Genomic DNA, 12,045 nt, shown 5'->3' on the forward strand with positions numbered 1-12,045 from the left:
GGCCTCTAAAAATGCTGTACCCTCCGTCTCATTGTCATCTTTCAGTATATACCATTTATATCATTTTATTGCAGTTACAATAATTATGCCCTGTTTTAGGCCAATCAGAGATTGAGAAGGCTTGTGACATGCTATTTGAAAAGGCTGAACTGATTGACTATCGCCATGATGTTTATGACTCTTCAGTGGAAGGCCTGCTAATTTTGCCATTGTATGGCTCTATGGCTACAGGTAACATGTTAACTTTGTTTTTATTATCATTTAAGGTACTTGTATAGCGCTGTAAATTTACGCATTGTACATTCACATCAGTCCCTACCCTCAAGGAGCTTACAATCTAAGGTCCCGAACTCACATTCATACTAGGGCCAATTTAGACAGAAGCCAATTAACCTACCAGCATGTCTTTAGAGTGTGGGAGGAAACCGGAGTACCCAGAGGAAACCCATGCAGGCACAGGGAGAACATGCAAACTTCAGGCAGGTAGTGGTTGGGATTCAAACCAGCGACCCTTTTTACTGCTAGACAAGAGTGCTACCCACTACACCACTGCACCGTTTTTAAAAGCATTATGGTAATAATATTCATTGTATTCTATTAATCAGTTTCCTAAACTGAATACTATTGTATGTACAACCTTGAGCATTTGATTTAGTCATTTAAAGGGCACAAACTAAGAAAAATGCATGACTTGACTTTGCTAGCTCCTCTTTAGAAAAGTACTTTGTTGTCCTCCTTCAACACTTTGAGCTACTGGCCTGTAAGAAGCATGGCAATTAGAAGGTCAGAGTGGGGTTAGATCTGATCTGTGTTTTTGTTTCACGTAGTAAGTATTGAAGGGTTTGGATCAGAATGACAACCAGCATTTTCAGAAAGATAGGTCAGCAATGGCAGCCTTCAGTCTTCTCTTCTTTTAGATCTTTTGTCTAATATTTTATTCTAGTATGTCATTAAAACTTTGTTGGCATGTTCTGTTTAGCTTTATGGGCAGACTTGCATGGTATTCTTAATTGACTATGCTATTGTCTGTTCTGTGCCATGTGCATTGTCAGTACTTATGTGTTGGCAGTAATATATTTGCTGAAATATAAAATATAGTGATTTGTTTGTTTTATATTTGTTTTCTAGATCAGCAAAAAAGAATATTTATCCCTCCCCCTAAAGGGATCAGAAAATGTGTAGTAGCCACAAATATTGCTGCAACATCTGTGACCATTGAAGGAATAAGGTGCAGACTTTTATATTGTTTTAGTCGTTTGATGTTTGTCTCCAGATTGGACACTTGTATTGGTATCGATGTAGTTTATGCCAGCTGCCTTTTAGTGAGGCACCACAATAAGGAAAAACAGACACATTCCCATTCTATGTACATCTTACAATGTGACAGCCCTGCAGAGAGACAGTACATTTCATAAAAGGTGTGGACTTGCTCATAGCAGACATCATATGGTCACTCCCAAAGCTGGGTACACATTAACAATTTTACACATTAACACGCTGGGTTGCATGGAAAAAACCTGTCAGCTCCATTCGGAGTCGCTGTAGTAACCATGCAAGGTTAAATCAGCGATCTTCCCCACTGAGCTGTTGTGTTCTGACTGGGGGACAGCCTCCCCGCTAGAATACTTTGATCAGTGCTCTCTGCCATTGAGAGCGCTGATTGGGAGTCGGTCGGATTCTGGTTTTCCAGCATGCACGACCAACAGAAGTCAGTGAATGGCCGCCTTCTGATGCACAGGTGGACAAACACACAGGGCCAATGTCAGACATTTTTTTATTTTTATTTTTTACCGCCCGTTGGCTCCCGATATTCACCCCGTGTGTATGGGGCTTTAGAGAGACTTTATTTTTTTTTTGTGAAATAGTGAACTTACACTTTAATGTATTTATATAAAGCTGTTCTTGGTTTCCAGAATATTATGCTGCTTGTAGTTGTTGGGTAACAAGGTCGTTTTGTGTGGTTGCTAGCAGACAAAATCATACTGGCTTGTTAAATCTTTTAGGAAATTTTATAGTGAGATCTCTATAACAGAAGTTCCTTACTGACTACTCTGTTATCCAACTGTATAATGGTGTTCTGCTTACCCAATATACAGTAGATTGAGAACCTAATTTAACCATTTGACCACTGGGCACTTAAACCCTCTTCCTAACCAGACCAATTTTCAGCTTTTGGTGCTCTCACATTTTGAATGACAATTACTCAGTCATGCAACACTGTACCCAAATGAAAATGTTGTCCTTTTTTTCACACAAATAGAGCTTTCTTTTGGTGGTATTTATTCACCGCTGGGTTTTTTATTTTTTGCACTATTAATCAAAAAATTCAGTAAAAAAAAAAAGTATTTGTTTCTTTTAAAATGTATGGCACAGTATTGGCAGAGTATTGCACAGTGTTGCGCAGAGTATTGGCAGAGTATTACACAGTGTTGCAGAGTATGGGCAGTGTATTGGCAGAGTGTTGCAGAGTATGGGCAGAGGATTGTCACTGAGCAGCGTTGTGGGCACTTCACATCCAGCCCACAGGGCTGCTGCAATCTCTCCGCCTCTCCCCTCTCACTGTACTGATCGGTACAGTGAGGGGAGGGAGGAACCGGTGTCATGACGTGACGCCGGTTTGTTTACAATTGATCGCTCCATCATTTGACTGAGCGATCGCGTGGTAAACGGCCACGATCATCGGCCGTTTACCGTGATCCATGATGTGCTGGGTCCTCTGGACCCGGCAGTCACGGATGTTCCCGGGTGTTCCAGGGGGCGTGCAGGAGCAAGATTCTGTAAGGACGTCCATGGATGCCCTCCCAGAATAAGCCGACCACGCTGTAGCTGTCTTTCGGCTATGGCACGGTCGGCATGTGGCTAAATATTGATGCATTCCACTGAAAGGTTGGTCTTTTGTAAATACCACCCAATACAGACATCTGGTTTGGGTAGCATTTACTAAAGATTGATCTTTCAGTTATAATGACATTATTATATGTGGTGTCATCATATGCAAATGGTTGTTGCAGCTTCATTTGTGCTTACTTGTTAAATGAAAACCTGTACTGTACCTTGAGTCACTTGTTTGGAGCAGATATCCATATAAGAATTTATTACTTTTCTAGCTGCATTTTCACTCTTCTGGAAATTATTATGCCTTGTACGCACCCCAAGTTTGCACAAAACATTTGCAAAGTTTTTAGACTTTAGGGCAGGGATATGCAATTAGCGGACCTTCAGCTGTTGCAAAACTACAAGTCCCATCATGCCTCTGGGTGTCATGCTTGTGACTGTCAGAATCTTGCTATGCCTCATGGGACTTATTGTTCTGCAACAGCTGGAGGTCTGCTAATTACATATCCCTGCTTTAGGGCAAACTTCAATTCAAGAAGGAAAGGCTCTCCACTAAGTAAGCTTTATTTGTTCAGCCACTGTACATTATGTATAGCTATTGTTTCTGAAGTAATACATTCTAATATTTCAAGATAAAGATTGTATTTTCACTTCCTCTTACAATGTGGCCTAACCAACCTGCTTACATACCCGCCCAGCCACTGTACAATTTCTGTGGCTTTTGCCTACTGAATTAATATACTCTAATTTTTATTTTAGGATAAAACAAACCTTGTGTCTCCCTCTCTCACGTTGAGACCTTATCAAGCTGTGTATATATATATATCAATATGTATGGCTATTGTCTCCGAACTAGTACTCCAACATTGTCCAAAAAAGCTTCTTGCACACTGTAAGGCAGCTGTACAATATTTGTGATTATTTCAAATAATACAATATACATTTTAGTTAAGGATTAAAATTGCTTCATATCTCCCTCTTACATCGCAGCCCAATTTAGCTGCTAGCATACTGACCAGTCCCCATACAATGATTGTGGCTACGGTCTCCCGAACAGACTACTTATATCAATATAAGAACAGCCTCATCTCTTCCTTTTTATATTGTAGCCTAACCAAGCTGCTTAAATATTGCTTAGCCATTGAACATTATTTGGGGAAAAAGGAAAATACAAAATCTGTATCTGAGATCTGGGAAAATACACGAAGAGACAATACAAATTGTGTACTACAACACAACACACATTTTTTTTTTGCAATTTTTATTGCAAGACAAAGTCTGGCCTTTTTATTTTTTATTTTGCTGCCTATTAAAGTACTTGTGTACTATCCTGAAACACGCCAATTTCTATCAAACACACCTGAAGATTATTTTTGGAATACCTTGGAAATAGGCATAGGGTGATGGGAAGAGGTTTGAGGAATGTGGGGTTGTGGATTTATGCACTCTGTTTTGACATTTAAGCTTTAAAGACAATACAGTGTGGTACTGAGAAGAAACAGCTCAAAAACCCCATATTATGAGACTACTGCATTTTGCTTTTGGCCAGTTGGTATGAAGTTGTGGACTTTAGCTTTTAGCTTCTTTCCCATAGATTTTAGATCTGTTATGGCTGCTATTTTGATCATTTGCTGTAAGTTATGGCTTTTACCACTGGATAAAAAACAGATGTTGCGGCCAAAAAATATCTATAATAAAACAAAATTTTTTTTTCTTTTTTTAAGTTGTAATAAATCAGATTGGGGTGCTGCTGCTGTATATAAGCCAAGCAATAACATAATAATTAAACATTTTACATATCCAAAATATGTGATGCCAGAATACAGTGTTGCAGATGCTGTCTTTGAGAATCGTACTTTTCTATAACGCAACATTAATTAAACTTTAAGGTACCTCCGAAACATGTAATTCAGAGAATTGATGATTTTCCTATGTCGCCTTTTAAAGTCTCTGCTGTACAGTATTTTGTGGCATTTTTGTTTTGTCTTGAACTTGGTACATATACCCTGTGTCAGTGTCCAGCTCCCTATTCTTTCTTTCTGAACATCCCTCATCTTTTAGCTTTAAAAATGTTCAAAACTGATTATAAAGATTTGCTTCCATAGAGTTTAGTTGGGTTTGGTTTGGGTTTCTAATTTTCAGACTTCCAAACACCCTCCTCGCCTCTTCCATGAGAACTAGTCTGAGAGTCTGCAGACCCACTGACAAAAATGTACGCTGTGTGGCTCATCTCTTTGCGATTAACATAAAGCCCCCTCTACTGGCTACTCTACAAATCTTTAGATTTAATTCAAAAAGAAAATTTAAAGAGTAAGCATGTAAAAATCTATAAGTCAAATAAAAATACTCTAGAGTAAATATTGCCATTTTAGAAAAAAAAAAATGGTAACTGAAAGTACATTACATACTTTCCCTTTAAGTAGAGTAAGGATATCCGGAACTAGGAAAACCCACGTATTATCATTCTTTGCTTGATATTTATTTTTCCTATCAGCTGTTTACCTTAACAGTTTTTCCATTTATTTTCAGGTATGTAATAGACAGTGGATTTGTGAAGCAGTTAAACCACAATCCCAGGGCTGGACTCGATGTTTTAGAAATAGTTCCCATTTCAAAGTAAGCAACAGAAAGAATATAATGAATATACTGTTGGGTAAATGACATTTTTCACTCTAAATATGTAACTCTTGCTCTCATTCCTTTTACTGAAGAAGTGAAGCAGTGCAGAGAGCGGGTAGAGCGGGCAGGACAGCATCTGGAAAATGCTACCGAATTTACAGTGAAGAGTTCTGGGATAAATGTATGCCAGATCACATGATACCTGAGATTAAACGCACCAGTCTAACATCTGTCATTCTAACCCTTAAATGCCTGGAAGTAAATGATGTTATCAGGTATTCCACAAAATGTTTACTTTACGTCTTTACTACTTTACAGAAACCAGTGTTAGTGTTACTGTTACTGTTGTTGCAGGGGCAGTACCACAGCCCACTGTGTTGCAGCTAGTCAAGATAACCTGAGGTCCTACATATGTTTATTATGTTATAATCCCTCTAATGCTACTGCATGTACATATGCATATCTGTGATGATCTTATCAAGGAACTCTAGCCTGTGTGTAGGAAGGATACACTCCTGATTTTTACACTAGAGAAATCAAATGATATGGTTTTTATGAGCATATTTAGCATGTTTCCAGTAGACACGCTGTTGGTGACATTCTCAGTTGGTGTCTTGCTCCCAGTATTTGCCTACAATAGCACATGGCTGAATTATTATTATAGCAGTATTTAAACATATTATTCTTTCATATGGTATACAATGCTCATGAATGTATGTCATCTCCTTTAGCACTATCCTACGCTGCTACACTTTTTTTTTTTTTTTTTACAAGTACAAGGATCAATGTAATTTAAAGCTTACAGTTAATGTTCTGATCATATTCACACCGTGTAATAGTACAGATCATAGAGCAATTTACAGCAGAAGCCTTTTAACGTACCATTTTGTTTTTGGAGTGTGGCACCCTGTACAAACACAAGGCAGGGATAACATACAAACTCCATGTAGACAGCATCCTAATGGTGGTTGAAACCAAGACCATAGTGTTGCAAAGCAACTGTGGTAACCACTGCATCTCCATATTGCAAAATGATGCTGATACAGGTGTATAAAATCACGAGAATAGGTCTGCACTTTAAGAATTTTGCATTCTTTTGCTGTTCCTAGTTACATGATTTACCAGAAAACAATTACTACATACATTTCATAGTAAATACATTTTAATTGATTTAACTAAATTGTTGTCTGCAGGTTCCCGTACTTGGACCCCCCTGAAGAAAGGTTTATTTTAGAAGCACTTAGGAAGCTATATCAGTGCAGCGCAATTGACAGGTAAACAATCTTTTCTACGGGTTTTCCCAAGTAAGGCTGGCCATTCAAGATTTGAATCGTTATTGGGCAGCCTAAATGTAGCAAGTTGATCAATCAATCAACTTGGGTACAATCAGCCTGCCGGATTCTCTTGCGATTATTGCTAGTGGATGATATAGCCACTAGCTCTAATCACTGTCTTCTCCCGGTGGTGTGTGGTGGTTTGAGTTTGGGAAGAAGTATGACATGCAGTACTTTTTTCAGTGCAGCCCAAGACATTACTTTTTACCTTACTGCGCAGGGATCAATGGTACTCAATAAAAGGTCTCTTTGCAGAAAAATGATAGCTAAGGGGAGGAATATGTTAATTAGGGCTGATTAGTGTTACCTAAAGGTTAGAGGGGTTAAATAGAACACACTTTTGTTACTTGGAAGGTTGCCTTAATTGTTATATGCAGATCAAAGGTTACACTTTTGGTTACTTTAATCTACATATGAATAAAATAGTAAAGCTATGAAACCATACATTTGCTATCGGCAAGTGACACTTTATACCGGAGTAGCTGCGTTTCATCAGCCACTTCTGCTGTGTAGTAGAAAGCAATTGCTGGGCTTTATTTTAACAACCAGTAATACCGACTGCGGGGGAAAAGGAGCTGTATGTAACGAGATTCATCCTAAAAACCTTGATGACATTTTTCATGATGTATCTTTTATGTTCAAGACCCTCAAGTTGTTAATTTCTAAACTACTTTGAGCTATAATTTAAAAGTGATTGTAAATTATGTATACAGTGATGCCTCTGTTCACAAACTTAATTCATGAAACGACTCTGGTCACAAACCGAATTGGTTGTGAACCAAGGTAAATTTTCCCATAAAGTTCACTGTAAATCAGGTTAATCCGTTCTAAACTTTTTTTTTTTTTGCCTGTTTATATATAAAATTATGAAATGTATGTACAAAAAAAGGATTTTGAACATATATTACATATGGTCTTTTACATTAAGCTGACCTCTTTAATGTGTACATCTAAAAAAAAAAAAAAACTATAGCTCCTCTTTAATCCTTGTTTGAAACAATCCCAAACCCCAATTTAAATGACTAATCTAGGGGCCAGAAAACGGCACCAGGAAATGATATCTGAGGGCATGATAAAGTTGTAAAATTCATATGAACTGTTTTCCATGATTTCCAATCAAGTGAACCCACCCTCATGGTAGTCAGGGGACAGAAACCCCCATCTGAGTGGACTGGTTCGCCTAAGACTCTCATCTTGCACTGTTCTTCTCAATATGAACATGTCAGAGCAGGGAAGATGGCTGTGGCTCGTGTTCGTGGACTGAAGTGGAGTTTCCGTACCGAAGCAAATTTTTGTGGACTCTTCTGTTTGCGAGCCAAGTTGTTCGTAAACAGAAGCGTTTGTGAACCAAGGTATCGCTGTATATTTTTTTTTTAAGTGATTAGGGGCACTTAAATGATTAGCCTACACTATCAGAATACAATACTGCACTGGGGAGGATTCCTCCATCCCTCACTTGTTTGTGTGAATGGGGGACCTAGGGATCTGTTTGGATAGGCTTTTGTATGTATTGGTATTGCTTTGCTTTCTCCTCTCTGTGGTCCCTTTACAGTCCCACCCCCTAAAAATAACACAATTAATTAGTTGTGTCAGGACAATCCCAGTACACAAACCTGGGCATGTACTGTGGATTTTTACATTTACATTGTTGCCTGCATTTAACTGTTGACGCAAACCCAGAACCTGTAGACGCAGTCCCTTTGCCATAGCAAACTGTGTTGCTAATGACGGCTGGTTAAGAGTGTGCCAGAGCAGTTGCATTGGATCTTTCCAGCTTCATCATGTTTGTGTTTTTTGTGGCATTATTCCTATAATTATAGTGTTCGGTTTACAAGCTTGTTTCCTTTTTGCTTCCTTCATCCCACATGTCATTGTGTGTAGCGTGTTTTGAGGTTTAATTCAAATTACAAAAAAACGTTTAAAGTATTTTAAGTTGAGTAACCGTGTACTACTCCAGTTTGTTGGTAGTTGCTTTGCAGCATGAACTAAACCTGACCTCAATTGCCAGCAGCAGTTAATATTGTACAGGTGGACTCATGTACCATAGTGATGTGATTTAGCTACCTGTACGCAAAACATGCAGGATTGTTTGAATTGCATGCATACAAATTCTCTCTCCCCCTGATAGTTGCTGATTTTTCATATAAGTATACTTACCTGTCCAGGGATGTCAGCACCCTGAACCGATTCTTTAATTGGCTTTGGGTGCAGGTGCCAGCATCTTCACTCATCTTCATCTAATCTGCATCTTCACTAAGGGAAACCGGCAGTGAAGCCTCCCGGTTTCACAGCCGGTTTCCTTCTTCCGCATTCTTTTGCGTGCACCTCAGAAGGCTGTAGGGGAAAGAAGGAGGGGCCAAACAGCTTTGTAGATCGCTGCAATGATCTTACCCGGAAGTGGGAGCAGGTACCTATCAAAACCAGGTACCCACTCATCCCCTCCCCTCCACAAATTGCCAAATTTGGCAGTGCAGAAGGGGAGGGTGCAAATAAGCTGATCTTCCCCTTTTGGGTGGAGCTCTGCTTTAAGTTGTAATAGGCAGTGGATGGGGTGTTGATGCCATGATGCTTTTGTACCTACGGCATACTTGACCCAACTTGTAGTGATTACTTTCACTGAACGCTACACATACATGTGAAGGGGAAGCAGCACAAACTTGTGGAATGCATGCAGTTTCGGTGCATTTGTTGGTAATATGGGGTTAAAGCTGGTGGTGAGAAGGTGTCTCATTGCTTCCTCACCGCTCGCCAGTAGCCTCTAAAGCTTGATCCAAATGTGTATTGGGCTTCAGAGGCAAGGGAGCGTTAGACACATGTCTAAATCTACCCTTATTATTTATTTTTAAAAATAATCGGTTTGGAGAGACATCAGGGGTCTAAACAGGCCTATACTGTCTTTCTCTTTGCCTGAGCTGCACTGTGTATGAATGAATAAGGAGTCTCTCTATAGCATTTTGTCTGTAGTCTGTATTACATGTTTACCAGCATAAGAGCAGATTCAATGATTTCCAGAAGACCTGGACTGCACTGACATAAAACACAGAGCCACAATAAGCATGCGGCCAGTGAAGGCTAATCTTCTGACCTGCCTATGTGTGCGGGGAAGCTTGGACAGTCTTTTAGTCCCCATTCACACCTGTGTGATTTGTTATGCATTGTTGCACCACAGCTGAAGCACGACACAAGGAATCCAATAATGGGACTAACAAGCCCATTCATTGCTATGCAACATGCTTCCATGTGACTTGGGAAAACGTGCAAGCACTTCTTTTGGTGTGTTTATGGCCCCATAGACGTCAATAGGAATGCATGAAAATAATGGACATATAGAGTGAAAACAAGGGAAAGCAACCACAGTCTTTGTGAGAGAAGGAGTACATATATGGTGGTAAAGGGGTGGCCCAGCTGTGGTGGTAAAAAAAAGAAAAAGGAAACAAAAGGGGATGGTTTGTGTGCAGTTCATTACAGTATTAAGGGAAACCATAGGCTTGGTGGATGGTAAAGCAAGAAGGGCGCAGACATGGTAGATGGAGAGGGAAGGGCGTGCAGGTTTGGTGGGTGGTAAATAAAGGGGGGCTGGAGGCATGGTGAGTGGTGAGGGAAGGTGAGCCTAGGCATGGCAGATAGTGAGGTATAGGGGTCCCAGGTATGGTGGGTGATGAGGGAAGAGGGCTGCAGGTGCAGTGGGTGGTAAGATAACGGGGGCTATAGGCACAGTAGGTGGTAAGAGAAAGGGGCCTAGGTGTGATAGGTGGTAAGGGAAGGGGGCTGCAGGTGCAGTGGGTGGTGAGGCAAAGGGGGCTGTAGACACAGTGGATAGTGAGGGAAGGGATTCCAGGCACGGTGGATGGTGTGGGAAGGAGTGCATAGGCACAAGTGGTGGTTAAGGAAGTCAGGCCGTAGAGAAAATTTTATAACGTAGCATATAGGGCAAGGGGCTTATCCAGGGCCTACCAAAAAAAAAAGCCCACTAAAATTCTCAGCACCAGGCCCATGATGCTCTTAATCTGGCCCGGTATGGACCGTGAAATTACTATATATTGGTATAATGCAGCATAATAGCTAAAATAAGTGAGATGTAGTTTTAAAGTCTGCTTTAAACTCATGTTTGGGAGAAACAGAACCAGTGGATGTGTGTGTATTGTGCTCATGCCAAATACATAAATGATAGCATTAACATAAGGTCCATACAAACATTTTTTTTAATATACTATCAAATAAAAAGACAACAGTATTACCGAAGACCATAATTATTTGGTCATTCAGCCACTTATTCCCCATACACGCGAGCGGAATTTCCGACAGAAAAAAGTCAGACGGGAGCTTTTCATCGTATATTCCGACCGCGTGTATGCCCCATCTGACTTTTTACATTGAAAATTCTGCCGGACCTAGAAATAGAACATGTTCTATATTTTTCCGACGGAACCAATTCCTATTGGGAAAACTGCTCGTCTGTATGCTGTTCCAACATACCAAAAACGACGCATGCTCTGAAGCAAGTATGAGACAGAAGCTATTGGCTATTGAACTTCCATTTTCTAGTCTCATCATACGTGTTGTATGTCACTGCGTTCTTCACTGGTCTGACTTTGGTGTGACCGTGCGCATGAAAGACAGCTTGAGCGGAATTCCGTCGGAAAAAAAACCTTCCGAGTTTATTCCGACGGGAAAACCGCTCGTGTGTACAGGGCATTAGTGTTTTTTTTTTCTTTTACCCTTTTTTTTTTGCAACTTGTTGTTTACATTACATATGTGCTTGGTGCTGCACTTTCAGTTTTGGGTATTTTGTTTGGTTAGCAGTAGCTGATAGCATTCAGTTGGACTTGTCCTGTAATGTCTGAATTTTCATTACTCCTCCATGCAGCTTCCTTGGTTTCAGTGATACTCAGGAATATACCCAAACATTTACCTGTGTGGCTATAAATGCTAGGGTGTGTTCCAACTCTCACTAGAAGTGAAGACGATAGTTCAATGAGTGAAAAAAGTCTTCAGCGTTACAGAACATGTCCAGATCAAAATGTGACTATTACAAGGAATACTGTGCCCTGGATAAATAAGAACCTTCTCTTATGTTTTTGTTTTACTACCTACCAGATGTCATACTATTATCACCAGGGTTTAAGTTTATGCTATACAATACAGTAGCTTTTTTTTTTTTATTGTCTGTAAAAAAGGCTTACATGTTAGTGAATTGAATGAAGCAGGACATGAACACTCCAAAGTTTGCCATTAAAGTAATAATTATCTCCAAAAT

The 12,045-nt window shown here is 39.8% G+C and overlaps 1 protein-coding gene across 2 annotated transcripts in view; it reads left to right on the top strand.

Annotated features, from left to right (window-relative positions):
* The window catches only part of DHX40 (DEAH-box helicase 40), a 107,170-nt gene that overhangs the window by 40,813 nt on the left and 54,312 nt on the right, over positions 1 to 12,045 (top strand). For both annotated transcript variants that reach the window (XM_077482107.1, XM_077482106.1), the window contains exons 7-11: positions 100 to 231; positions 1,129 to 1,228; positions 5,365 to 5,451; positions 5,547 to 5,729; positions 6,648 to 6,728. In XM_077482107.1, the coding sequence (XP_077338233.1) occupies positions 100 to 231; positions 1,129 to 1,228; positions 5,365 to 5,451; positions 5,547 to 5,729; positions 6,648 to 6,728 (583 nt within the window). The remainder of the gene's footprint in view (positions 1 to 99; positions 232 to 1,128; positions 1,229 to 5,364; positions 5,452 to 5,546; positions 5,730 to 6,647; positions 6,729 to 12,045) is intronic.

This window comes from Lithobates pipiens, unplaced genomic scaffold (assembly GCF_037356315.1).
Source record: "Lithobates pipiens isolate NorthernLeopardFrog02 unplaced genomic scaffold, aLitPip1_a1.2 Scaffold_16, whole genome shotgun sequence".
Classification (NCBI taxonomy): Eukaryota; Metazoa; Chordata; class Amphibia; order Anura; family Ranidae; genus Lithobates; species Lithobates pipiens.